The 27,827-nt window shown below is 45.5% G+C and overlaps 1 protein-coding gene across 1 annotated transcript; it reads left to right on the top strand.

Annotated features, from left to right (window-relative positions):
• The first annotated feature begins 46 nt into the window (after positions 1-46).
• On the top strand, positions 47-27,827 carry SERINC2 (serine incorporator 2). Its single transcript, XM_029571373.1, has 10 exons — positions 47-432; positions 9,012-9,173; positions 11,044-11,222; positions 12,128-12,207; positions 14,947-15,084; positions 15,846-16,015; positions 16,799-16,889; positions 17,535-17,673; positions 19,258-19,470; positions 25,891-27,827. The coding sequence occupies exons 1-10, from the start codon at positions 394-396 to the stop codon at positions 26,027-26,029; spliced, it is 1,350 nt and encodes a 449-aa protein (XP_029427233.1). The 5' UTR covers positions 47-393; the 3' UTR covers positions 26,030-27,827.

The following is a 27,827-nucleotide window of genomic DNA, read 5'->3' as shown; positions in this document are numbered from 1 at the left end:
CGAGTCCTGAACCCGCAGGGGAACGAGTCACCGCCCACCGCCAGGGCGGGAAGCGCCGCTGGGAGACGGAACTGCCCGAGGAGCCGCAGGCAGCCGAAGGGAGACGGAGCTCCCCGAAGAGTTACGAGCGGGCGGAGCCGAAGCCCGTAGGGGCGCCGGAATCCACCCAAGACATCCGAGTGGGCGGAGCCGGTGCCTCGAGGAGCTCCTCCCCACAAGAGGGGTCGGATTAGCCGAGGATAACTGTGTGGGCGGAGCCAGGCGTCCCCCTCCCACTTTCCGAAGAGCTCCGAGCGGGCTCGGGCAGTGGAGCTACCTTGTAGCACTTGTGAATAGCCGGAGCGAAGCCCGCAAGCCGCCGAGTCTGGAGCCCGGAGATCAGCCGCCGCCAGCATGGGAGCCTGCCTGGGAATCTGCTCCCTTCTCAGCTGCGTGAGTGCCCACTCTCCCCCCCCACCCCAACCCGGTGTGACGCCGCTCTCCCGGGGCTCACTCCCGTCCGCGGAGCTCCATACAAAGCGCCCCACGGGGGGCACCTTTGCAAAACTGCTCTTTTGTACCTTTTATAGTTTACATTTCAACGTAACGCTGCAGCGATTACAAGTAGGAATATTTCAGGCTACGATTTAAATCCCAGCTTGCAAACCACTGAACTCTTTTTCCCAACTTTTGGCTTGAGGAAACGAATTCTTTCTTCTCCCTACTCCCAAATAAAGCACTCGATTTTTTTTTTTTTATCCACTTAAGAAGGTTGTTCCTCTTCCCCCATGAAACCACCTATCTTTAAAAGACATTCTTTAATAATTTCGTTTTAGAAAATAAGTTTAAAAATTGGAAGTAAACGTAGTATCTTTTAAAAAGATTCCATTAACTGCTTTATGTAATTATTTCGTCTAGAAACCCCAGAATCGGGAAATGTTTTGTTGTAAATTAGTTTATGCTGGAGTTGTGTGTGTTCTTAAAAACAATTATTTTTTTTGGTCGAGGTATGGGGGGAAATGTTTGGATGAAACTGGGTGTTCAGATAAAATACTGATCAATACGGTGTTTGTATTGAAAAGCATGGAGCCAGTTAAGCAGCCTTTACCCCCTTCTCATGCTAGGCTGCCGTTTGCTCCCATTCATTTTGAAAGAGTCATTGTTCCTTGTAAAGAATTGCCTGTACTGGACTCAAAATATTTTTTACTACTTTAAATAATTTTCACTTATTTTCTTCCATGGCTGCCATAGCCATTCCTTCTGCTCTCCCCCCAAACACACTCAGATTTTCTTTTTAAAAATATTTTTTATATATATATTTGAACATAGCACCATCCTGTCCACTGGTGACTTTTTTTGCCAGGTCACTGACCTGTGTCTTGTTGGAATTTTTCCCCCTTTACAAATAGCATGGAAGGTGGATGTCATCGCTGCCCCTGACTTGGTACTTTTTTTTATTAAAGGAAATCACTGCTACTCTTGCTCCAAAGGAATCAGAAACGAGCCAGAGAACCTGTAACAGGGTTTCTTTGGCTCCAAAATCAGTAGCCAGCCTGGTCCCTTGGTTTCTGCTCGATGAGGCGCTCTGTTATAATTTGAAATACTTATAACAGGTATCCCAGTCTGGTGCACTGGTTTTTACCCTAGCTGTGTCCACAAAATGCATTTTTGAATAGCAGAGCAGTCCAGGAGAGTTTAGCCCAGTACCGATTTTCTGATACAGTGTGGTACATATGGGATGGCTTTCAATTGCCAGAAGTAAGACTGAAAATGCATGGAAGCCATTGGGTTATCAGGCAGCTCTGTGGATAACAAACATGTTCTGCCTCTTTTTTTTTTTTTTTTCTGCCTGTGTAAAAGGTGGTCTGCCTTAGTCATTTGATATTAATGCATGCAGCTAGATGGTAGTAATTAAAAAAATGTAATATTTATCATTCTTTATTACCAGCCATGACTGGTGTTTCAGTTTGCACTAACTTTCTTCAGGGATGGGGGCTTTGGCAGCCCCTGCCTTTATCCAGTGATAATACTGAGTGTGCTCTCCAGATACAGCTCAGGTGCATTGCAACCTGTTTTGTACATATTGGGATAAGGGCAACCTGGATGCACCTGTCTACAGAGCTCACCTGAACCATGGTTTGATTGCAAACTATTAAAGAATGGTTTGAGCACCGTCTTCTGCGGCCTCCAAAGCAGTTTGTCTGAATTTCACCGGGAGAGAGCATGTGTATCTCTGCATCTGTAATGCATAACAGAAATGTGATGGCCACGTTTTCAGATTTCCATAAAACCTAGCAGAATCTCTTCGTAAGCCATGGACTGGGACCTGTCGCGTAGCATTCAAATTCTGCTTTTAACTAGGTGTTGCCAAAAATTAGTAACTAGGGAGCCTCTCTGCACCTAGGACTTTCATGTTGCTGTCCTTCCTTTTCTTTATAATTACCAGAGACAATTAATGTGGCCAGTGGTAGCAGGAACCACATCTTCTTCAACCTGTTTTATTATTTTATTGTTAATTCATATTCTTCTGAAATCTCACTGGACATGTAGGTATTTCTTCTACTATCTGTACCAGTTTCCATACCGTCCTGCTTAAAAATGAACAATTTTGTTCCTTTTCAGGTTCCTCCTTTATTCTTCTGGCGGATTGAAATTCTTAGCAGTCTAGGTCATAGGAACCAGCTCACCCAATATTGAACGAACTCCTTCGCTGTGTCTAGGGAGGGGATAAACATATGTTGAGTTTAGCAGCCCCAATTGTCTGGAAAATTTGGCACCTATGATCAAAGTATAATGATTTGGGTTTTGTCAGATAGATTGACCTATATATAGTATATAGTCCCACCTCACAGGAGATGTAGGATCACGATGGCAGGGTGTGTTTGTCATCTCCTTCCTCATTCAGGTCACATGCGTCTTCCTTGCCCATGAGATCATTAATTCTCAATTCCCAACGTCTTCCGCAAGCATCCCTGCCAGCAAAGAGACTTGTTGCCTGGTTAGGGAAAGGGACCAGCGGCTTGGTCATTAGCCTTATTTTTGGGCTGCAATGATTAGTATGTTTGTGTGTGTTAGACATCTGTAATTTAGTTGGAGTTGAAGAACAGGTATAACAGATCACCTTGTTACGCTTGGTCATTGTTACAGTACGTAGGTGGGTGTACCTTAGATCAGTGTCAAATTACCAAGCTAGGGCTGGTTTCAGATCTTGATAAACCCTAGCAGAGTAGTTCTTGATTGCTTTCTCCTGCAGCTTGTTGTGCAAATATTTGCATATTACTAGGGAACCGCATTTCTATTTTTATTTTTCCTGGGAATTTCAGTGTTTGTTACAACAAAAAAACATACATTTTCTGGAAAAATGAATGTTTGTTTCCACTGATTTCTCTGTTTTTGTTCTTCCTGTAATAAACACTGAAATCTTGGAAAACATAAAATAAAAACTGAAAACGAATGTCCCTAAATATAACACACAAGCAATTGCTCGCAAGAAGAGAAGGCATTTTGGTAGGTTTTCTGAGGTAAAGGCTGTGAAGTGGCCAGTGTCTCTCTTCTCCCATCTTCTATCTGCTTTCTTTTTAGGTTAAGGAGTCTCGTGGGGGTTGCACATGTAAGATTAGCATGTGCACACACATGATTTTATAAACTGCGAGTATGCACGTACTTGCAGTGTTGCGCACAAATGTTAACGAGAAAAAGGGGCGTGGTATGGGGGCATTTTGGGGTGAGGTTCAGAAGTAGGTGAGCAGGTCGCTGTTTTGTAAGATACATGCATACGTTACCGGTAATTGAAATCCCGCTTGCCTTTTTGGGAGGTCAGGGTGAGGTTTGGGGTGGGGGGTTCTGCATGAAGTGCTGGAGGGGTCTAGGTGAAGTAGCAAAGGTCTGGGTGAACTGGCAGAGAGATCGGCCAGCAGGCAATTGCGAGTAGGCGCCTAGATCTGCATTTTAATTCCAGGTTATTGTGCACAAATTAGTTAACGCATGTAAAATACGTGCACATATTTTTATGAAATGGGTAGTGAAAGTGTTCCTGCATTTCCAACATCTGCGTGCGCTTTTGGGGCAGAAATACGCGGTATCGTATGGACCGTGCGGCTCCTGCCACGCACGTCATAAAATACTGGCGTAAAACTCTGCGTGCCCGCTTACACATGGACCGCGGACAGGTCTGAAAGCTGCGTTCTAAGGGAACAGGGACCCCTTAGTGCGGTAAGAGAGAATTGCAAAGAACACTTCTTTTTTTTTTTTTTTCTTTGTTTTTCTGAAGCCCTCCATGGTTAAAAAGAAGTAGTTTAAAACGTACGGTAATTGTTAGTGTCTGTGGCCGTATCATGGTTAAAGGCACTCTCACGATCATGCCCCTTGCCTAGGGCACTGCCGCTCTTACAAGATTAACCTTAAGGGGGGCATTTTTTCAAACTGCTCACATCAGGACCAAGACCATGCGCACTTCTTATCTGTGGCCTTTATGCCAATTTTCAAAGTGAAAGTTTATGCCCAGTTACTTAGCGGGCAGATTTGTGCTGGAAAAATACATGGACGGATTGGTTCTTCCGATCGAGGGGAGGGCAGTGGTGGCGAAGCAACTGCTTCATAGACCTTGCAGATCAAGATCACAAGCCAAGAAATAACGTCTCCACACATCCTGATGCAAAAACGTGGTTGGAATGAAAAAGCTGAAAGCACAGTAATCTCAACAGATGCTTCTCCTGGGCCACTAGACCCGCAGACCCTGATCTCCTGGAGCAAGAAGGCCCAACCCCCTTCTCATCAACCTCCTCCTCTCTCTTTGCAGAGCACAGGCCAGTCATGAACGGTTCCTCTCTTCTCATACTTCCCCTAGGGATCCTACCTTGGACCCTTTTAGATAACATTGAAAGACCCTGGCATTTAGGGATGGATTATAAGGATTAAATCTTAAACACTTCTCTGTCGTAAACATGCTTTCATTTGTCATAACTAAATTATCAAGCTCCATGGAGCAAGGATTGTCCTATGTGCATCTGTCTAGTAGTGCGTTAGAGATAATTAGTGGTAGCAGAGAGAAACTGACTTTCTTTCATATATTTATACTCTATGAAGGCCCTGGGGTTGCTTTCACTAGGGACACTGAATATGCAAATTTAGCTTGTGCATATTCAGAGTTGGAGGAATCCCTGGGCACCTAAAATTTGGTATCTGGTGCTTAAAATGCAGAAAAGGAAAGAAAATAAAAGCGAAAATCTTTTTTTTTTTTTTTTTTTTTTATAAAAACGCTAAACTAAAAAAGAGAACACTTTTTTAAAAAGCCATGAAAAATAGAAGAACAATAAAGCAAAAATAGGAAAAAATAATGAGAAATGTTTGACCAGTATCTTAAGTTTTTTTTTTCTTTTCTGAATATATTTCCAGCCTGTGCACATTCATTAGGGCATCCTGAAAACCCAACTGGCTGTAGGGCTGCCAGGACAGGCCTGGGAAGGCCTAGGTTAAAGCATTCCCCTAGACTGAAATAAGCAACTTTAGAAAAACTGAACCATCTCGGTAAAGGGTTTTGCTTTGCTTAAAAAATCCGCAGCGAGGAGTCAAGTTTTGAAACGCTGGTAAAATGTGCATTTCAAATCTGCAGATGGTGCACTAAGTGAGACACCTGTCTCTTATCCATGCCCTCCCATGTGTACATTTGAATTAATGTCAACAATTTTTTTGTGTGTGTAACTGACTTATGATTGGAACTTGGCACTGATTTTTCTCCCATCTGGACATTTGAGGCTGCAACTTCCAAAGTGAACTAAACAAACGTGAAAGGAAATGGCAGAGGCGAGCACGTCACGCAATGGCTGCTACGAGCACGGGAGTCTCTCTGAGTTTAGGAGTTGTATATTTAGCAGTAGATTAATGCTGGAGCGCCTAGTAAGAGCACATCTTGGCCGGCTGCTGGAACCTTGGTTTTGCTCTGTTGAAAACGACCTCCTCGGTGTCCTGCTTGCTTTAGTCTTTCTATAAGCAGGAGGCTTTTTCCTGAAAATGTTCGGAGACGCTGTCGGAAACGTTGCATGGCGACGAAGGCCTTCTTTCACTTGGATGAGTTCCAGGGGACGGGAGCCTGATTAGTGCAGCTGGGCTTCATTAGAGTGTTTTTGCTTGCAGCGGTCTGGCTACGTTTTTGGCACTTTCTTGGTTTAGACAAGTGTTGCCTGCTTTTTGTTAGATTGAGAGGATTCACCCATCAAGAGCCTGGCCCAGCTGAATCATGGGCAGCCCTACAGAACTACTTTTGATACTCTTGTGGGGCTGCGAAGGCTACGAAAGTGTTTCTAAGACACTAACCGTGTGAAGCCAAAAAGCTCAGCCTTGATATTGGTGATTTTGCTGAAAGAATGAGAGATTTCTTTGGCAGTGCAAGAGCTACCTGATTGGCCTTTGGGGTGTTTTTCATGTGTCTCTTAGCAGTAGTATTACAATTTGCGTTGAAAGCGGATAGAATTGTCTTGCTGCTTCCTCTCACTGCCTCTTGTACTAGACTTACCCGTTCTCTTGTCTTGCTGCCATGTCGTATATTACCCTGCTGGTATGAGGGCCTGGTGGGCATCTTAGAACGATGCCTGACTTCTGGGGTGTCCCTGGAGGGTGTAGGTGCAGACCAGTGTGCCCTGATAAATTCACGGTTCAGAGATCCTTCCTTACTCCTGTCTCTCAGTTCTCTTCTGACATGAGTAAATAGAGGCGCAGAAACAGTCGCGTCGGCAGGTTGCACCACTTGGTCATAGGTTGCTCTTAATTCTGTGTATACAGGCTCCGAGATGGTGAATGTTTGTCTTCCATTCTGTGGTTCAGAATCCTAGTAGCTGAGAAAACGGGGTTATTCGTGGCCTGCAATAGCTTTTAATCAACTGACATCAGAATTATCGAAAGATCAATGTTATCTTTGCAGCAGAAGAGACCCGTGTGGCCTTCAGAGCTGACGAACAGCATAATCTTTGGATAATTTCACACGAAGCTCCAAAAGTGATATCAAAATACTTCCTGTGGATGCTGTAGTAACTTTATGTAAAGAACTTGAGGCTTTTCATGGCTTCCTGGTGCATGATTGTCGCCGCCTTCAGGAATTATAGCCGGGAAGGCCTTTTCCACATCTGAGGGCAGGTGTATTGCTTAAAGCGGTGATTAGGCCTCTCAGACATTAGGTATTTGTTGCCGTTTTGCAGGTGGCCATTCAGGCTTTGGTGCTAAGCAAATTAGATTACTATAACTCCCTATATTTGGGTTACCTAAAGTAGTATTGAGTGCTGCAGGATTGCATTGGGCCGCTGGTTCAGCAGAGTTTTATCCAAACTTTTAAGCCTGCTGCATAAAGCCCAGCATAGTGTGTCATCAGATTGTCCAGTGACTGTATAATTAAACCGTAGGCTGGAATGCACCAGCTCCGAATTTGCTGGTAGCGTCATCTTTTAAAGATTATAAACTGCAGGAAACGCAGTGCAGAGTCTTAGGTTCCTGTCCCAGCACTGTGGAATTCCATTGGAAATGAGTTATGAAGTGAAACACAAGTTTAAAAAGTGTGAAAACGGTTTATTTTCAGCAAACATCCAGATAATAGAGTTTTATAGTTTTCAGATTTTTATCTTTCATTGTAGTTGCAAATCATTGAATGTGTGTTATGGAAGTAAAGGTGTAATCTGTGCAAAACGAGAGCTGTTGAACTTTTTTATAGATTTATTAGTAGTTTAATAAAATCTTTAAGGTCACTTGTGTTTTGCTATGGCGGTAAGATTGAATGTTTTTAAAAGCGAATAACTTTGAGGAATGGCTGTGCTGGCTTTCCTCTGAAACGGAGGCATCCGTCATGGCGATAAATAGAATTGACATTTTGGCATTTTATAAAGCACCTCGGAATATAAGGGCGCTTTCCCACAAGTTGCATAGGGGGTACCATGAGTCCCTAAACCAGGGGAACCTTATATCCAAAATAGGAGCCTCAGGGGAGAGTGACTTGCCCAAGATCACAAGCAGTGGAAGAAGTGAGATTTGAACCCATCCATGCTGGCCCTTAGCCATTACACCCTACTCATTAGCCAACTTTTCTAGCAAAAGAAAATTTAAACTCTGGGAAGTTGTTTTTGTTTAATTGTGCATGGCTGTAATAAGACTCATAGCTTTTCTTAAAGTGAAAAGCAAATATATAAATACAATATGATAGGGGTGGAAAAAATGTCCCTGTGAGAGGGCTGGATGGGTGGGTCCCAGCCCTGTTCCCTGGAGAGCTTTCATGCATGCTCGAAATGTGAGTTTTGGGCTCCACGGTTCCGGTTCTAGCTGAGCAGGAGAGGTGGATGGGCCCGCATGATCTTCCTCTGCCATCATGGTTCTGTTTCTGTGTTTCACAATATCCACAATGAATATTCATGAAGCATGTTTGTTTGCATGCATTGGGGGGGAGGGGCGGGGTGATTTTTCCCGGGGGACGTCTACAGATAAAGTAGTGTTACCCGCAGAGCTGGCCTTTTTAGAAAATTGCAAAACTGATACATGCATAAAACTAAGCACACGCACGCTGCGTGTATGTGGCTTTATGTGCATATGGGTGTGGAGTCTGGGAAGGGTTGGGACTATTTGCACACATTTCTTAATCACACCTGCTATTTGGGGTGTATAGTTTTGCGGAGAATTTACACGCCATGCTGTTTAAAAATCTTGCATATGGTTTTGCTGGGATAATTTTTCAAAGTGGACTTGGGCGTGTAAGTCTGCTTTGACAGTTGATGTAGCTTAGGCACATATTTGCGCATAAGTCAGCCGACAGTGTTACAAAATTACCCCCTTAGTTGGAGGACCCAACCGATTCGCGTATCGATTGGGACCCACTTCCGAGGGCCTTGAATGCTGAACTGGATCACTGTGGGCGCTGACCGGTAACCCTGCCAAGATCAAACGGTTTCCTTGACTTGTGCACTTTGCAGGGCTGAGCATGATATCACATCGATGACTTCTCCCCGGGGGGTTTTGGGGGTGCAGTCACGTTATGTTTGCCCTGTGCCTCTGTCTTCCAGGTGTCCTGCCTGTGTGGCAGTGCTCCCTGCCTCCTGTGCGGCTGCTGCCCTTCCACGAAGAACTCCACGGTGTCGCGGCTCATCTTCACGTTCTTCTTGCTCCTGGGAACGCTGGTAGCCTGCATCATGATCATTCCGGGGGTGGAGGATGGACTTAAAAAGGTAATGTTCTCTGCGAATGCCGCTTTTAATAGAAAGTCGAAGTTTACGTTTTTATTTGTTGCATGAGTTTTGCTAGGATGCGTTCATTTTAACGCACTAGGCTGTGGTCAGGAGAGGTGACGGCCTTTGCACCAGCAGTGGACGGCTATTGTTAAATTACGTTGTTTAAGTGTACTTGGGGAGGTTTTTTGGGATGGGGGTGAGGTGGATTGGGTGAAGGTTTCCTCCTGCTTTTTTTGGACTTCTAGCTCAGTTGGAACCAGCCTCTTTTGGGTTACTGCACCATATCTCCCTCCCAACTTGCTTAACCCAGTCATTGCAGCAAGAGTCCTTGGACAGGGGCAGACATACCCGGGGGCCTTGCAGAGCCCCACAGTCATGGGCTCTGTGTCCAGCCCCTAGGCGTGGTGATGACCAGGACTCTGGTCAGCTTGGGGGATGAAAGGCCAGCCCTGAATTTGGCCATATTTCTGCTCGTTGTGGCATGGAACACTTGGGTTGGGTCTCCGGTCCACAGGGGCTCGGGTACATCTTGGAGGTGAGGCCCTTGAGCTCTGGGAGGAAGCGTAGGTGGCTGGGGTACACCCTTGCTGGTAGAAGAGTGAGGGTAAGGGGTTAATGTTGCAAATTCTGCCCCTTTGAGTCAAGTAAGGGAAAGAACCATCTCTTTAGCCGGACCCAAGCTGTGGAATACTCTCCCAACAGCATGAAGACTACAATTAGATATTAAAGCTTTTAAAAGAGGTCTGAAGACCTGGCTTTTGGGTAATGCCTAGAAGGATAACGAATGAGAGCAGCTCAAGCAGACAACTTTCATCAAGCACTACATCTATTTATAATTATTTTACTAGCTTATTTGATACATTTTTAGAGTGATAAATATTGAATTTGTATTTTAATTAAAGTAATTTCTTTATATTTTATAGTATGTATAATATTTGTATTTTTAGATTTAAATATGTTTGTTTAATTTTATGATTTGAATGTTACCGTTTTTATATCAAGTTTGTAAACAGTTATGAAGGCAAGTTTAAATGACGGTATATAAAAACCAATAAATAAATAAATAAAATGCACCTGGTGACATTTCCTGGGGAAGGGGGGGGGGGGCTGTAAATGGGTAACACTAGGGGGCGTGGGGTATTTTTCACGAGTATATGTAATGAAATCTTAAAGGCGAAATGCTATTTATGTAAGTATATGAAGGTTTTTATTTTTAATGTTGGTAGTATTACAGCCTCTGCATTGCGGATCAGTCACACAATAACCGACTTGCCTACGGACCCTGCCGATAAGGCTGCTTTACTGGTCCTTGCTGCCTAAGTTTAAGATGAGGGAGCTGTCTGACAGACAGTGCTTATCTCTTGGGAGGAAGAAAAGGATGCCCACAGGATTAGGTGTGCCAGATTCATGCTCTGCAGGCTATTGAGGCAGAGCTGCCAGTTACAAGCCATAAGGAGGACAGTTGGTATAATACAGGGGTCTTAACTTTTGTCTCTCTTCTTAAATGGCTCAAATGTCCATAGAGTTTAGGCTGCAGTGCTCTCTCATGCTGCAAGAAAGGTATTTGTAATGACTTGGGGTGGGTGGGAGCATTTTTGGCTCTGTTAGCCAGTTTGGGGGCGACTTGTTCTATTCAGATCTGCTGGTTCAGGGATTACATTGTGTAGGATCATCCTTTTTGATTAGCATTGGATTTCTCAGAATAAAGAGGTCTCCTGGACTTGCCTGCTTTTTCTCAGATGTGTGCATCTATGCACCTCTGATTTTATATTTTACCACACACTTGCTGTTGGGTCATCCCAGTTCCCTCCTTGGTAATGTGACTCTTTTTTTTTTTTTAATATTTTGTCTCTTGTCCTTATGCTAGATCCCTTGGTTCTGTGAGACATCCACCACCATCCATGGTTCCGTGAACTGTGACGTCGTCGTTGGTTATAAAGCGGTGTATCGCATGTGCTTCGCCATGTCTGCCTTCTTCTTTCTATTTGCCCTGATCATGATCTGGGTTAAGAGCAGCAAAGATCCCAGAGCCGCCATACAGAACGGGTGAGTTCCGCGCGCCCCCCCCCCCCCTCCTCATCTCGCCTTTCTAAATCATGAGGTCCTTGAGGTCTGCAGCCAGGTCCTTGTTTTCCAGGTGTGACCAAAAGATGCAAATCCAGTTTGATTCCTGGTCCAAGCATGTGTAACATGTGATTATATACATGGAACGACTGGGTATACAATGTCTAAATAAGCATTTTAATCGGATATCAATTTAACTGTGGATATCGAGAGAACCAGATTTTGTGGCTCTCTAGCACCGATGTCTGGTGCTGGACAGAGTAGCAGCAGCTGCCGCCGATGTGGCTCTCCAGTACACTGAAACCTCAATCTGGGGGGGGGATCCCAGCATCATACTAGATAATGCATGTTGGTAGTAGCTTAAGTTAGCCCAGTACACTTTATTTGGTCCTTCACTCACTGCCAGTTTTGTTTTAAATACAGAATAGCAGGTTTACAAGTCCACAGGTTCAGTTCTGCTCCATGTGGTAGCCCTTTAGGTCTTGCACATAGAGACAAACTCTGCCTGGTTAGAGCTCTTCTTAGGGGGGACCCTTGTCTTCATGCTAACGCAGGCCAAACTCAGTGTTTTTGTGACCGGATTATAAACGTTTACCCCTATTCCTCTGTTTGTGGAGTGGGGGAGGGTAGGGGAAAACCCAAAGACTTTGAAATCGATGAGTTACGAGCTGTGCTGGACCTATTTTGGGGTGAAGAAGAGTGCGGCCGCACCCTGTTGTGATGACATCACAGCTCTCTGAAAACTGCCTTGCCATTGGTCGAACAGATTTAGAGTTGTCCAATAAGCGCATTGGCCATGCAGCATCTAGTTGACTGGGCAGCTCTTTTTATGACTCCTCCCCTCCCTCCCCCACAACCTGACTCTCCTTTCTGATTTTTTTGTCCAGGTTTTGGTTCTTTAAATTCTTGATTTTAATCGGCATCACGGTGGGAGCCTTCTTTATCCCTAATGAACCCTTCACAACAGGTAAGTGCCGCACGGCTTGCATATCCCCTGAAAATTGTTTAGGAAGCCAAGCACAGAGCTGCCGAGCCACCTGGTTTCTGGAAGGAGACATTAGGCCGACCCGGACGCTGTCCCTGATGTGTTCTGGCAGCCCAAGCTGCCCATCTTACATCGCAGCAAAAAGGCAGATCTTAGAGGCCAAATGATGCCAAGAAACAAGCTGATTTTTTTTTTTTTTTGGTGGGTTTTTTTTTTCTTTTTTTTTTTTTGTAACGGTGCCAAGTTACACATTAGCAAAGAGTAATACAGTCTAATTCACATACTCTGAGCTAATTACACGGTTGAATTGGATCAGCACACTGTGCTTCTAAGGTTGCTTGGCACAAAATGACAGAGTAAGATTATAAAATGGTACATCTTAGAGTTAGAAAAGGAAGAGCAAGATCGTTAAATGAGCTGCTGCATCAATAGCAGTAAAAGCCTACACATGCGCATGTACAAGGAAGGCCCCTTGGGCTGGCAGAATATGCAGGTTCCCTTTCAGAACGGGGAACTTGAGAAACACTGGGGAGGAAAAGCTTCAGCAGGCATTTGCCCGAGTAGTAGGGCTTTCTGAAAATTGCCCGCCCTTAACCTAGTAATAGATTTTATCTGCTGTCGCGTACTAAAGGGTCAATCCAGTTTGCCCAGCAAGTTGCCACAGAAGTACACTAAGAGGTTCCACAGCGCATGTACTTTTAATCTGGTGAAGGGGAGGCATCCCCAGGACACAGTTTGGTTTGGTTTTGGGTTTTTTTGGGGGGGGGGGGGGGGTGGAATTAGGAAATGGCGCACACATGTTGGATTGTCAAGTGTACGTACGGATTTTACCTTTCCAAAATTTGTAGGGAGTCTGCTGGTCGACGTTCCCGTGGGCTGTTCGGTGGAACGTTGCTCCCGTTCCCTCTGTCCTGCGAAGGTTGCTGAGCCATGTGTCAGTTTTTCCACAGCAGCTGTAAGCCACGTTCCGGCCTCTCCGGGTGATGTCTGGACAGCAGCATGTCCAGGACGTGCCCAGGTTCTGCAACCATTTTAAATTTTGTGCCTCTTCTCTAGATCCAGTCGGTCCTGCAGTTCTCCATGCAAGGTGCAGCAAGAAGGACCCATTTGATCTTGGGTGAAGCCCTTACTGGTCCTTCTCTGAGCCCCTAAGCTTTGTTTAAAAAAAAAAAAAAAAAAAAAAAAAAAAAGTCACTATCACATCCATTGTAGTAGAAAAATGCTAATTCAGTGTTGGTCATAACATTTTGGTAGTGGGTTCTTTTCAGCTTGCCCACTAAAATACCAAAACCACCATTCACTGTTGCGCTGCACAGTTAAGTTACTTTTACTTGTTTGCTGATTTTTGGAATGAGCATGATTAATATTCCATGGGTTTTCCACCGGTGTGGAATTTTTAATTGTGGCACAACAGTAAAACTAAGAGGTAGGCCAGCACGATCTTTGTATCCCTGCACTGTGCTGTTTCTTTGCCTGGCAGCCTCTCTCTGTATCGTTGCACTATGTATGTTTGCTGTCTCTGAGGGACCTAGAGAAGCATCCATGCACACTCTGTGTGCCCTGTCTTACTGGAAGGGTGTCTTGGTGTGTCATTTCATACTTTGGTCTCTCCCTCTCCCTGAAAGTGTCTGAGTATATCTGCTGTTAATGCAAAGCTCCCTCCATGCATTATTGCACTGTTTATGCTCTGTGTTTCTCTCTGCGTGAATGCATCACTGCACTCTGTGCATCCACTGTTAATGGAAAGGTCCCTCCATGCATCATTGTACTGTTTGTGCTCTGTGTTTCTCTCTGCCTGAATGCGTCTGAGAGAGTGAATGCATCACTGCTCACTGTGCATCTCCTGTTAATGCAAAGTCCCTCCATGCATTATTGCACTGTTTATGCTCTGTGTTTCTCTCTGCGTGAATGCATCACTGCACTCTGTGCATCCACTGTTAATGGAAAGGTCCCTCCATGCATCATTGTACTGTTTGTGCTCTGTGTTTCTCTCTGCCTGAATGCGTCTGAGAGAGTGAATGCATCACTGCACACTGCATCTTCTGTTAATGCAAAGGTCCTTCTATGCATCATTGCACTGTTTGTGCTCTGTCTTTTCTCTCTACCTGAATGAGTCTGAGAGAGTGAGTGCATCACTGCACTCTGTGCATCCACTGTTAATGGAAAGGTCCCTCCATGCATCATTGTACTATTTGTGCTCTGTGTTTCTCTCTGCCTGAATGTGTCTGAGAGTGTGAATGCATCACTGCACACTGCATCTTCTGTTAATGCAAAGGTCTCTCCATGCATTATTGCACTGTTTATGCTTTCTGTGTTTCTCTCTGCCTGATTGCATCACTGCACACTGTACATCTGCTGTTAATGCAAAGATCCCTCCATGCATCATTGTAATGTTTGTGCTCTCTCTCTGTATGAATGCTGGCTCTCTTGCATTACCGCTGTTGGCCAGCCTATTCTGCTAATCACTGTATACCCTAATGCTCCTTCCTGGCTTTAAAACAGTGACCCTCTGGCTTGTGTAACATTAATCGGGTAACTTGCAAAGCGAGTAGATTGGGGATTATTATGGACAGGATGAGGGGGGTGGTGGTTCTGTCCTACTGTATGAATGAGTGGAAGAGAACTGAGTTGGTGCTGTGGGAGGATAGAGAGAAGTCTGTAGTTCGTTCCCAGTAACGTTCTCTTTTTTTTTTTTCTCTCTCTCTCTTCTCCCCTATCCAGTCTGGTTCTACTTTGGGGTGGTGGGGGGCTTCCTTTTCATCCTCATTCAGCTCATCCTGCTGATAGACTTCGCCCACTCGTGGAGCCAGGCCTGGCTGGAGAAGGCAGAGGAAGGCAACACCAAGTGCTGGTATGCGGGTACGTAGGAAGCTGAGCAGGCCGCCTGCTCGGGCATCAATCTCACCGCCAGGTCATAAAAGTAATCAAAGTAAAAGCGCAATGTGCTTAACCTTGAAAGTGGCTTCTGTCGGTGACTCTCAAGTAGGAGAAGAACAATTTAATGCACTTCGTGGCGTAGGCTCTGAGGAGAGCGTGGCTGCCCTTCCTCGTGCACAGGCTGGATGTGCACATTAGCTTGATTTGCTGTGGGCATATTTTGTTTCCTCTGTTGTGACTGCATTGCTGTAACATTAAATATGTGACTTTGCTTTGGAAGGCGCAGAACCGTGAAACATACACGTAGGCACTAAGCTCACCACCACAAGGTGCTATTGGTGGTTCTCTGCCCTCAGAGAGCCCCTTTGCGTCCTGACTGTCAGGCGGGGTATCTACGTCTGTGCTGTTCCAGATGGGAGGGTCTTCCTAAAGTAGCAGTCCCCTCTTACCCCCGCCCCCAACTCAAGTCTCACGATTGCTGCTCGTGTATCAGCCCCTGCTGGCACGATGACCACTGAAACCAGGTGTCCTGCATGGCAGTGCGTGGCATCTCGATGTAACACCCCCCTCCCCTGGCACTGGGATGCATGTCTGCCTCACATCTTGTGCGACCCTTGCCACTTGGACCTAAGCGATAAGCTCTTAGGAGCTGGCACTGGGTAACTCGGAGACTTTGCTCGTATCGCACCATGCACGGTGTCAGTACTTTTTATATAAATAATTATCACCTTGTCTTTTCGTAGCCCTCATGATTTGCACGGTCCTCCTCTATGCTGCTTCCATCGCGGCTGTGGTGGTGCTGTACATCTATTACACCAAACCCGCTGACTGCACCGAAAACAAAGTGTTTATCAGCCTGAATCTGATCTTCTGCATCATTGTGTCCGTGGTTTCCATCCTGCCCAAAATCCAGGTAAGCAGGATGGACATTTACAGGGCCTTTTAAGGTTTATCAGGTGCCTAAGAGAGGGTATTGCAAGATTTGCCTGGCAGCATCACGTGACTGTTAAAATCCTTTGTGATCAGTGCTTCATGCGGTACCGACCAACGGCGAGAGACTTAACCATGGCTAACGACATCACTGTGTGCTGCATCTCCATTGAAATTTCAACCTAGGCAATTGACCATACAGACAGATTGAAATGTTGACAATTTTTACCTTTTAAAGCCAAAATGTTTGCTATTTGTTGGTCCTGGGGCTTTCTGGACATGCAGTAGCACAAGGATTTCCAGGTAGCGAGGCAGCTCAGCTTTTTAACATTCAGCTCCATAGTGGCATCCCGTTGTATGATGTTTAGGCCAAAAATCACTTCTTGCAACCAGTGTGGCAGAAATGCTGTGGCTTGTTGCGAACATAAAAATGTATTTGACCACTAGTTTTCCTCCGTAAGTGACCAGATGGACTCCTGATCTTCAGAGGTGCTGATGCGGAAATTCCGTCACTAGTTGTTGACCACAAAAAACGATTTGGCCACCAGTTTTTTCACACTAGGTAGCAAAATGACCAGAGTTCATTAAATACCATAAGAAACATCTCCGGTGGCTCTGGTTTAATTTCTGTTAATGACGAGGGCATCGCGCTTGATTACAAACTTCCATATCATTAAACATTGCTTTTTAGCTCTCATTAACGTTTATTCCTTCTGCAGTGTGTGGCAAGTATTCACATTTTTTTTGCTCAATTTTGTTTCTCTAGGATGCCCAACCTCACTCAGGACTGCTGCAGGCCTCTGTGATCACCCTCTATACGTTCTTTGTTACCTGGTCTGCCATGGCTAACGTGCCGAGTAAGTGAAATCACCGTATGTGTGTTTGGGGGTGGGGACAGTGTCTTGCTGTATTTTACTGTTTGATTACCAAACCTCGGCAAGGTCCTGCTGTCTCGGTTCTTGTGGAGGAGGTTGGTGCTTTTCAGTGTACAGATACGTTTTATTGAATTATGCCTGCCTGCTCCCTAACTTTATTATTGAAGCGGCATAAGAAAAGGTATAGTTTAGTGCATGAGTCTTCAAAACTCTCCTCCTTCAGTTGTGACCACAAATAATGCGTGGACCTCAGAACGGATGCGACTCGCACCCGAAGACGACCCCCTAGGTGGTGTCAAAAGTTCACGTCTCTCGCCCTGCAAAGAATCCAGCTTTGTCCCGGGCCGTACGTGGCTACTAGACCTCTGCGCTACTTTTAATTATGCTCTTCATCGGTGCAAGTAGATTTCACTTGGGAATATGCAAAGCTAAAATTACAGTATTTGTCAAATAACTCTTCTTAGAGAGGAGTAATTAGGATTTTACGACCGTATGAGCCCTAGGAAGTGTTATGTCTGACTCACGGCTGGGACGGAGGGGAACAGGCATTCACTTTTGCAGTAGCGCTGTTAGATTTTCTCTCTTGATTTCCTTTTTTAATTGGTATTTTCTTTGTTTAAATCTCAGATAAAATCTGTAACCCCAGCCTGCTGGCCATAGCATCCAACACCACTACGTCTGCATCCGGCACACCGGTGGTGCAGTGGTGGGATGCCCCCAGCATTGTGGGACTGGTCATTTACATTCTCTGTACTCTCTTCATAAGGTGAGTGTCTCCGATTGCTGGGAACAAGCCAAGGCTTTCCTGGCAGCTGGGCCAGAAACTTGCCTAAGTGCTGTTGCTTGCCTAGGATTTGGGCAGTCCCCCCCTTCGTGTTTGGGTTCTTATTTTTCTCATGGCGGCAAGGAGTAATTTAAACTTGCAATGACACTTTTTTGTCCCAACAGGATCCAGTCTGCTCTGCGGGTTAGAGCGCTTCACGCTCGCATTCGTGCATTTGCCTTGGGGGTGGGCCAGCAAGACTTGCATGATAACTACTGCCTTTCTGGCTTTGAAAGCTATCACTGTTGCACAAATATATTCAGCTAAACTGAGGCCCACGGAGATAGCACATTGCCATAGATCGCACAGCAAGTTGATGGTGGAACTGGGATTAAAACGGAGGGGCAGGGAATGGCCAGGTCCACAGAGTCCATGACAGATACAAGAATACTTTGTAATATTATAGCAATGCAGGTATCCGTATAATTGTTGTAAAGGGCTGCTGGGATTAGGACTGAGGCAGGAGTAGCAGCTAGATCAGGACCATGCCACCTCCCACAGTGCTATCTTGGAATAAGGTACAAGCAGTAGCCATGCAATGTAAAGCTAATTTCCGGCATTTAATTTTAATTTGAAATGTAAACATTTTGGGGGAAGTCTTCCATTTTGTTACAACTTAGTTACTAGTAATAGAAAAGATATTAATTTTGCAAATTTTAAAGTGCCCTAGCAGTCCAAAATATCTTTCTTCTGGCTTGTTTTGGATTTACTCTCTTAGCTTGACTTTTGCATGGGTCACCCTTGCTTTTGCTAAGGTAAAATTAGTCTCCTGCGGAAGCTGAAGGGAGGGGACTGATGTCCATGTAACCATTTTCACAACTGACCCTGAGGGGTGGTTGAAAATGCACTGTCTGGGATATGCTCTTTTGCTAAAGGATGAGGACATTTTGGGGGAATGCCCAGATAAGTGCCAGATGGGTTTCAATGTGGAATGATGCACTGAAGTCATAAGTTGAGGACGGAGGATGCAAACGGAATGGGTGCAGTAGGTTGGCACATATTAAATGTGAGATGGATTGGAGAGATAAGAACATTATCAATTTGAATTGAATATGGGATGGGGGGGATAAGGAAGCTGTCACAGAGTGTGGAGGGTAGAGAATGAAAGTACAGAGTAATGCAGATGAGAATGAATTTACTCAATCCTACATTTAAGAAGTAATATCTCAAACAGTAACTCAATAATATACCTCGACTTGACCAACATTACTCAAATAATGATTTTATTTATGAAATGGTAACCGAACTTTATTGGCACCTGTTAGAATGTACGATAACCTACATTTAACTTACCTTAGTATATGTGCCTATTTGTAAACCGTTGCAATGGTAAATAACTTAGCGACGGTATAGGAAAGTTTTTAAATAAATAAATCACTTGTCAGATGCATGAATCTTGTATTTAAAAAAACATTCATTGGAGTTTTCAAGAGATCCAAAATATCAGACCCCCCTTTTTATTTATTTTTTTTGTCTCCAGAGTTCATGAATGCTAACACTGACTGACATCTTTCCTGTTTTGCCCAGTATTCGTTCCTCAAACAATACCCAAGTGAATAAGTTGATGCAGACAGAGGAGAGCCCAGCCATGCTGGGTGAGGGAAGCAGTGGCCCTGAGGACGGCGTTCATCGAGCCTATGATAACGAGGAGGCGGCAGTGTCCTACAGCTACACTTTCTTCCATTTTTGCCTGCTGCTCGCATCCCTCTATATTATGATGACTCTTACGAACTGGTACAAGTGAGTATCTCAGAAAGCTGGGCTTCCTAAAATCCTCTGCATGTGAGCTCTGTGAGACTGTGCCTCTGTAAAAGTGATTTTATGTGTATTCTGAGCTGAATCAACCTGGCATAAAATACGAGGTAGATCTACTCTTTATTTTATTTTTTTTAAGAGAAGACCTCATGGAGCCCAAATAGTACATTGATTGTGGGAATCAGAAAACAGGGTTTCACTATGGTGTTTCTACTACTATACCTTGCACATATGATCCCCCTAGGATATTTGCAAAATAACACGGGCACTGGATTGGCTAATACCTCCTCATGATCTATAACAAGATTTATCGATTTGATGAGTGCTTGGTGATCTCAACAGTAGACTGATCCAGATGGTGAGAGGCTTATAGCCTGTCAGGTTCAGTATTACCATGCTAGGTCTGTTAGGTGATTAGAAGGTGACCTCTGGTCGTCTTTCAGCCTTATCAAACTATATAGCTTGGCACCAATCTCCTGGAAACCTGTTTGCTGATAGAAATTTTATTCATGTTTTTTAAAGCAGCCAACTGACCCTACAATGACCACATCTTCTTTCAGCTGCTAATTACCTTTTGAGTGAAGATGTATCTTAAGTGTTTTTGTGTTTGTTTTGTTTTAAAGTTGGAGAGTAGCCTAGTGGTTAATGGCAGGCTGGGAGCCAGGGAAGGCAGAGTTCAAATCCCCTTTATCCCACAGATACTCCTTATAGGAACTTGAGTAAGTTACTTAACCCTCCATTGCCTCAAGTACAGACTTTTGCTGGCAAGCTCTCTGGGGCAGGGAAGATCCTGAATTATCATTGTCAGAGTCCGAAACTATAATTTATGTATGTGAAAGATGTAACCCGCTTAGAACAACTTTGTATAACGCGGGATATACATGTTTTTGGGTTGGTTTTATTTTTTGTATAAAAATACTTTTAAAACGTCAAGCTGTGGAATTCTGTTGGTCATAGCATTTAGTGTAGTGGGGTTCCCAAGGGATTTTGGACCCAGATCCTGGAGGAAAAAAGTCCATCAACTGTTAACCGTGTGGACTTGGGGACACTTACGATTTCTCTTTGCTCCCTCCCAGGAGTAAGTGGTATCAGGTCTGCTGGGTACTTCCTGGAGATCTGGGTTGGTCGCTGTTGGACAGAATTTTGGGCTCAATGGAGCTTTGCTCTAACCCAATTTTAATAGCCTTGATTGATTTTTTTAGTGGTCAAGCAAATGAAATAAATATTGGCACATCTTATGTTCTTATGTGTCATTGTATTCAGCAGTGGATTCCCGATGACGACCGACCCAGGAGATACCACGTGGTCTGCAGAGCGCGGCTCTGTCATGGCCGCACTCGGCAGACCACGTGACTAGCGCGACCGGCCCACTGGGGGATGCCCGATCCCCCTGATAAGCCAATCTGCCCCTGATTGTATTAAAGTTTGCTGAAGTCTAGGAGAGATGTCTCTTGATTTTTTTTTTTCCCATTCCTCAGATTTTGAAGGTTTTCATAGAAAGCCATTAAGTTCTATCGGAATCGCCTTCTTTCTCCATGACCCTGTGATCATGAATTGGGCTAGGACTTTGTCATCGGTGGCAGTTGGGGGAGGGTCACGGTATCTGTAACTTTGACTCTACCATTATTCTCAATGATTCTCCCAGTGCTCTTCGGAAGAGCGAGCATTCAGCAGCCGTGCCAGGACTCTGGGAGCAGGATTGTGGGTGACTGCTGGTGCTTTTGGAAGGGGCCTAGGCCTTTAGAAGGGAATTGTGGGCAGCTGCTGCCAGTACCCCTGGGAGAGGCCCATCCTGAGGTGGCTTCAGAATTACCACCACCCCCAGGGCAGCTCTGGCATCTCTTTGGGTGGATAGTCGGCGAGTTTAGAGTGGGGGCTATCAGTAACTGATGGTGCTGTTATGGAAGCATAGAGAGAACGTCTGATGCTTTTGGGAGGACACTGGCGACTCTTGCACCCTTCCGCTCTTCCAATTATGGTCAAACCTTTTTGAATGTAATGTTTCCTCCTGTTATCCTGGAACACAGAACAAACCTTCAGGCTGGCTGGGATGGAGTTCTTCTTTAATCTTCTTTCAGTGTGATGGGGGGAAAAGGGTAATAGACTGCAGAGAAGGATGAGCCAGAATGAAAACCCTACAAATCCCATTGCTAATGGACTACAGTCCATCAAAGAGAGAGGCGATTTATTTAGGTTTATCGCAGGGGGTAAGGGATGAGGAAGATCCACTTATAAAAAGTACAGTGATCCCCGCCCTGGATAGCAAACTTCTTTATCCCAAGTCTTGGTATTAAGAAACTGAAGTTCTGACCTCCAAAACATCTCGTACAACATTTGCAACGATCCCCGACCCCCAAACTATTTGTCATAAATGGATACCAGAGCAGCGTGGAAGCTGAGATTCCCTTACCGCTGAGGCGTGCGTATTACAGATGTAGCAGGTTTGGGGCGTCTGCACCCAGTAGTACAAGTTTCGGGTGCTGTTGGAGAGCAGAAGAAAGCGTCCATGCTGACCTCGGTGGCCTCCCCGCCCCCCCCCCCCCCCCTTGGTGAGATACATTGAATGATCTGTCTGGAAGGTTTCTCAGGTGACACCTGTGAAGCGCTTTGGTGTGAAACTCCGTGGCAGTCGCGTTGTTAGGACGAAGCGTGCTCTCCCAGCTGTGCTTTCTGTTCTCGTGAAGCTGATTCTGATGGGCCCGCTGACAGATCGGAGCAGGCTTATTTTATTTGTTTGGGTTTTTTTTTCCACTTTTCCCATTGGTGGTGTGAATGGGGTTTCCAAGGTAACCGATGAGTGTGAACCGCAGAGGAGAGACGCTGCTTTAAGTCCACAGAATCCATCTCTCTGGTTTGAAGTGTCCTTGGCTGAACCCCAGACAGCATGCCAGAGGGGGGAGCAAGCGTGTGCACGAGAGAGGGGCCAGCCCGTGCTTCACGTCTTATTTTGGGTTTGTGTTTAAGATGGGGAAAACGATATTGGTTTGAAACAGATGGTTTTTTTGCGACGGGAGCGTCTTCCCTCCCCCTGGGAGGAGCGTGCTGACGCTTTGAAGATGCGTTTCGGTTAATACTGACGCCAGTGTCTAGGGAAATTGCACGGTGCCGTCCGTTCCCCCCTCAAAGAGCTTCGTGCCGTCGTGGGGCGTGATGCGTGCTGGCTCAGCTGGCAGATGGAGAAGATATGGCGGCAGGAGAAGTCTCTCGTCGTCGGGCTTCCTCTCCCCCAAACCTTCCGAACCCTGTGCCGAGACCTCAGAGCGACTGGAGACCGCCCGCCCTTCCTGCAAAAGAGGCTAGCAGGTCGTGGTACCAGCCTGTGGGTTCTGGGTTTCCAACCTGGCCTCACGGAGCCAAAGCCCAGGTCGCCCCAATACAAGGCTTTCGGGCTGGTGCGCACGCTCCGTGTCTTCTCATCCCATATTTAGCAGATCCAAGAGGGATCTAGGTACCGGGGGGCGGGGGTGATGAGCCATTTACCTGCATAAACTGCGCGTGTGCAAATTGCCAGCTCTCGGTATGAGTAAAGCGCCACCTTTAGAAAGAGTGTATTTAGGCTGAGGGGGGAGAGGAACACCTTTCAGGTCATGTTTTCAAATCTAGGCTCATTTTCCGTAGCGGGGGGGGGGAAGCACCTGCAGCAAAAGCAGACGCAAAGGTCCATGGGTACTTGGCAACCACCACTTTGAAACTTGGGGTAATCTCTACAGATTAAAATGTACCTGTGGATTTTGTTCCAAAACAGAGCTTGAAAATTGAGTCGTCGTCCTCCCCCCCCCCCCCCGGGAAGAGCGGAAGGAGGGAAAGGATGATTTGTGGAGGGTTGGTGGGAGAGGGGTTCAGTGCTGCTCGGGGAGGGGGGGAACCAAGGAGGTGGAATGTGTCCTTCTGGGACAGGAAGGAGACAGAGAAAAGACGAGAGGGGGACCACACTCTGCCTGTGTAAACTTTGTTCCACTACCAGAAATAGCTTGCTCTAAAGTGCCTCTAAAACCTGAAGTCAGCACAGGCCCTGCCTCTCTGTCCACTGTGGCGACTGCTGCTCCCTGGCATGGCCCCCCCCCCACCCTGGCAGATAGGGTTCCCCTGAATGCAGATCTTATCTCTCGCTGCTTATCCCACTGTCAGAAGACGAGCAGGCCAATGAGATGATGCAGTGTGTATGCGGGTCCCTAATATTTCTGTGGGCTGGCGTTCCACATCAAAATGTTAGTGCATGTCAGGGGGGTCATGGGTATCCTGACGAATACCTTTTTTTTTTTTTTTTTTTTTTTCCCCACCCATGGAAAGGCTGCATTAGTTTGCATGGAACTGCAGGAAACCTAATCACTTCATTTTGGTCTCCAGAGACTGAATAGCGGAAGATTTAGGTTTTGGGGGGGAGGGAATGTTGAAAGGGGGTAAGTCGTCAAAATACCGTACTCACAAATATTCAGCTGAAAAAAAAAAAGAAAAATTGGGCAAAGTCTCTAAGAAAGATATTAGGGCCACATTGGGGGAAGACTGATAAATATCTCTATATAGTTTACAAAAATACTCCTTGTCCATAAGAGAGAGCCATGGAGCTGGGTGGTTCTGAGCCTGGATTCCTTGCTGGCTTGACATTTTTATTATTTTTTAATTTGGACCAGCTTTAGAATTATCCAAAGCCAGTGGTGCACACGACCTTCCGAGTCCAAATCCCTTCTTCAGGTCTTCATTTCCCTCTTCAGCTTCCTCAGCAATCTTGTTATAGCTCCACCTGCAATGGTGCTGTCCAGTTAAAAGGAACTGGGCTTCTCCTGCTCTGACCCGGTGGGGTGAGAGCGTTGATTGGTGGTCTTTACAGACGAGCCACATCTACCAGCTGAGGTGGGAACCAGCCAGCCAGCTCGGCAGTCTAAATCTGTGTTTCCCCAACCTTTTCAAGCCCAAGGCACACCTATATTAACAAAAATGTGGAGTGGCACATCAACCTCCACGGAGCAGACGTGTAGACATGGAGAGGACTCATTCTGGCCCAAAGGAGAGCTAGGGGAGCACCGAAAGACCCGCCAGTCTCTCTTCCAAATTGTAAAATAGAGGGGGGAGAGGCCAAGGCGCACATGATCCCGTCACCCAAGGACCAGTTTTCTCTACATACAAGTGCACGAGAAGGGAAACGTCAGTGTGATACAGGCAGCCAGCTCAGTTAGTTACCGTGGCTGCCAGGTCTCCTCCCAGCACTCAGAATAAGTCAGATCTAGTGCTCGGTGCATGTTCTGCCTGTCGCCTTATGCCTAGGGATAAGGCAGAGGCTGGAAGGACTCTGAGGAGGAAGATGTGTGTGCCGAACAAAGCAGGGCTCGGCTATCCATACTCTGACTGGTGCTTATTAATTTCCATGCTCCAGGGCTCGTGCTATAGCCAGGAAGGGGAGGCCTATGGGACAATACACCTTCTAAGAAAGGAGCTTCTGCATGTTTAAGAACCATTGCTGGTGTCCTCTTGTCACTGTGAGGTGCTGAGAGCAGAGCCCAGGTGCTGGCTTGGATCTGAGAATCAGGCAGTGGTGACTTTTATCAGTGGCACACCTGAGCAGGGTTGAAGGCACTCTGGGGAACCCTGGTCTAAAAGATCAAAATTTTGCAGCAGATCAGTTTTTATTCTCCTCCCCCCCCCCCCCCCCCCCCCTTGTACCTAGTGCTCGCGAATAATTCAAAAGCTGAATTGACTTCCAACAGAATATTAAGGGTACATTCTCATCTTAAGCAAGGATATTGGATGCTTCCAGGGCACTCAGGACACATTTAACTACGCTTGATTTTTCTCCATTGCGTGCGTATATTTTAGATTTCTAAACTGCCTTTCCATATAGATGGTAAAGGTGGGTAACAAAATATAAAACACAACATCATATAACAAAACATATACTATAGCCTACTGCAATCACAAAAGTAATAAAGGCCAATAGAAATAAAATAGCAGAAGAGTAGGCCCCATCCAGTCTGAGCAACAAGTAATAAACCAAAATATAGACACAAAATCATATAAAACCTGTTAAAGACACAAATTATACCAGGAAACAAAATACAGTGAATTCAAATGAATATGCCTTAGATTTGCATGCACTACCTTCACTGTATGCAAATAGCATGTGGAAATCCTGAAAACCAGGCCTGTGGTTGTCAGGATATCTTGAGGACTGGAGTTGACCACTCCTGCCCTGCAGTGACTGAGCTATGTGAAACAGATATAAAATGGGGGTGGGGGCGAGTCACCATGTAGTCGTGAACGAAGGCTTCTGTCACTGGATCCCAGCCCCAGTAGTGATGGAGCTGGACAGACAAAATTATGTTAAAATGCAGAATGTCTCCCAACAGGCCCAACCCTCGAGATCTTTCAGTCTTTGCTAATTAACCTCCTCTTTTTTGTTTTTTGTTTTAGGCCTGATGCCAACTACCAGGCGATGACTAGTGCCTGGTCTGCCGTCTGGGTAAAGATCTCTTCCAGTTGGGTGGGGCTCCTGCTCTACCTCTGGACCCTGGTGGCCCCCATCTTCCTCAAGAACAGAGACTTCAACTAAAGTGGATGACTGTGCGGCCCTGCCACTTCCCCTGCCGCGTGTGGCTCCTTAACCAAAGACATGGATGTGCCAGTCTGCTTTCACATGGTCGCCATGACTGCTGGTGCTAAAAGGGATGAGCCCCTGTGTCCTGACTCTGCCACCACTCTGCTACTTCAGTCCTCCATAAGAAAGCTAAATGTGGTCTCTGGGCTAGTGCCTGACTGACCACTGCCATTCATAAGCACGTTATTCTATACCGTTTCACCTTATGCTCCACCCCTTCTTCCCCTTATGATGTCAGCAAGCTTCTTATTGGTGGCTGACCTCTAAATGGAGCATTGGGGGTGGAGCTACCGTCCTAGTTGCCTTGGTCAGAGCTCCTCTCCTTATTTGACAGAAGCCAAAAGTGGTAATCTCACTTCTAACTAAAATTTGGTCTTTGCCCATTGCTGTTCTTCATGTTAGCAGTTGTCTAATTTCTGGTAAAGAAATTTTAGCCCTTAATGTTTTCAAAAAGGTAAAAAGGAGCAATACTGAGAGTATTTTAAAGGAAGGAAGCTTAAGCTGTAGAAAATAGTGCCTGCATATTTTTGTTTTGTTTTTTAATTATCCTCCTGTATAAAGTGCCATAGTTCTTTTCCATGCTGCTCTTGTCTTGGGACGTGTTATGCATGGCCTCTAGTCTGCCTTTGCCCCTTCCTTGTTATGAAAGGAGGCCGCTGTTTGATATGTCACCCTACAGGAGTGACCATGAAACCACAAATGCTGTACCCATCTCTGTGTGATTTATGCTTCAGGAGTTCTGGTGAGCTCCTGCCTTCTCCCTGTTGCCAAAAGGGCATGGTGCACTCAACTCAAACCTTAAACTGGAGGACTGTGTGTACCACCGGTCTGGTGAGCTGCTCGGTGGCTTGAACTGTGAGATGGAAGTTAAGTCGTGTGCTTCTTTGTGGGATCTACAATTTTTAATCATCTTGGCTGGAATGATGTACAAAAACTGACCTGCTTTGGAAACCTTCAGACAGTTTGGGTGCCAGGTACATGCTGCCGGCTCATCCACCGTGGAGGTGGCTGCAGGCAGACGTCTCACAAAACATTTGGGATCCCATTTGATGGATAATGTATACATTCAAGAGGAGTTTTTTATTCTTCTGCTGTTTCTTCTAATAGGGTTCTATTCACTCTGTCTCAGTAATCATGGATTTGGCATCTTTAAACGTAAGCCAGATGATACTTACCAGGCACAATGTCCCAAAGTGCCTTTTGCCTGCTGTGAAACTTTGGCAGTGAGACTGCAGCACCCCCAGATGTGGCTGGAACTAGAGAAGATGCATCTGGATTTGCAGAATTCACCAGAAGTGCCTGATGGATTGTTAAATATGGAAGCAGCTTCCAAACACACAAGTTGTCTTTAAATAGTGTGTATTTGGGGGTTTTTTCCTAAGCTTTTAATGTTTCAGTTCTTAGTCTATTAAAATAAAACCATCCAAATGTTGTCTTAATCTGGCTGACTGGGGGAACAAAACAATAGAAATACATGTAAGTTATTTTCATATTTAATTTTAGCTTTTGATGAGACTTCAGCAGAGAGGAAACATTAACCGGTTGTGCGTGTCTGGGAGTGAGTGCATTTGTGTGACATTTCACTCTTCTGTCCTAGAGGATAGGGTTTATGGCCACCTTGGACAGAGGGTGTGTGTTTTCTTGATTTATCCACAGCATTATGTACTCGTTTGTTCTGTTTTTATTTTAATGGGCCTGGTTATCTGTTTTCAAATGGACTTCTTTGATGAATAAAAAGGATGTTTTATCTGTA

The sequence above is a fragment of the Rhinatrema bivittatum genome, chromosome 11, assembly GCF_901001135.1.
Source record: "Rhinatrema bivittatum chromosome 11, aRhiBiv1.1, whole genome shotgun sequence".
NCBI lineage: Eukaryota > Metazoa > Chordata > Amphibia > Gymnophiona > Rhinatrematidae > Rhinatrema > Rhinatrema bivittatum.
This window is presented reverse-complemented; position numbering and strand designations above follow the sequence as displayed.

Bases quoted from the DNA above. Each gene is read 5' to 3' on its own strand.
- SERINC2 (XM_029571373.1), top strand. From the start codon at position 394: ATGGGAGCCTGCCTGGGAATCTGCTCCCTTCTCAGCTGC. The intron at 9,174-11,043 runs GTAATGTTCTCT...TCCTTATGCTAG, and splicing joins TGGAGGATGGACTTAAAAAG to ATCCCTTGGTTCTGTGAGAC. The intron at 16,890-17,534 runs GTAAGTGAAATC...TTTAAATCTCAG, and splicing joins TGCCATGGCTAACGTGCCGA to ATAAAATCTGTAACCCCAGC.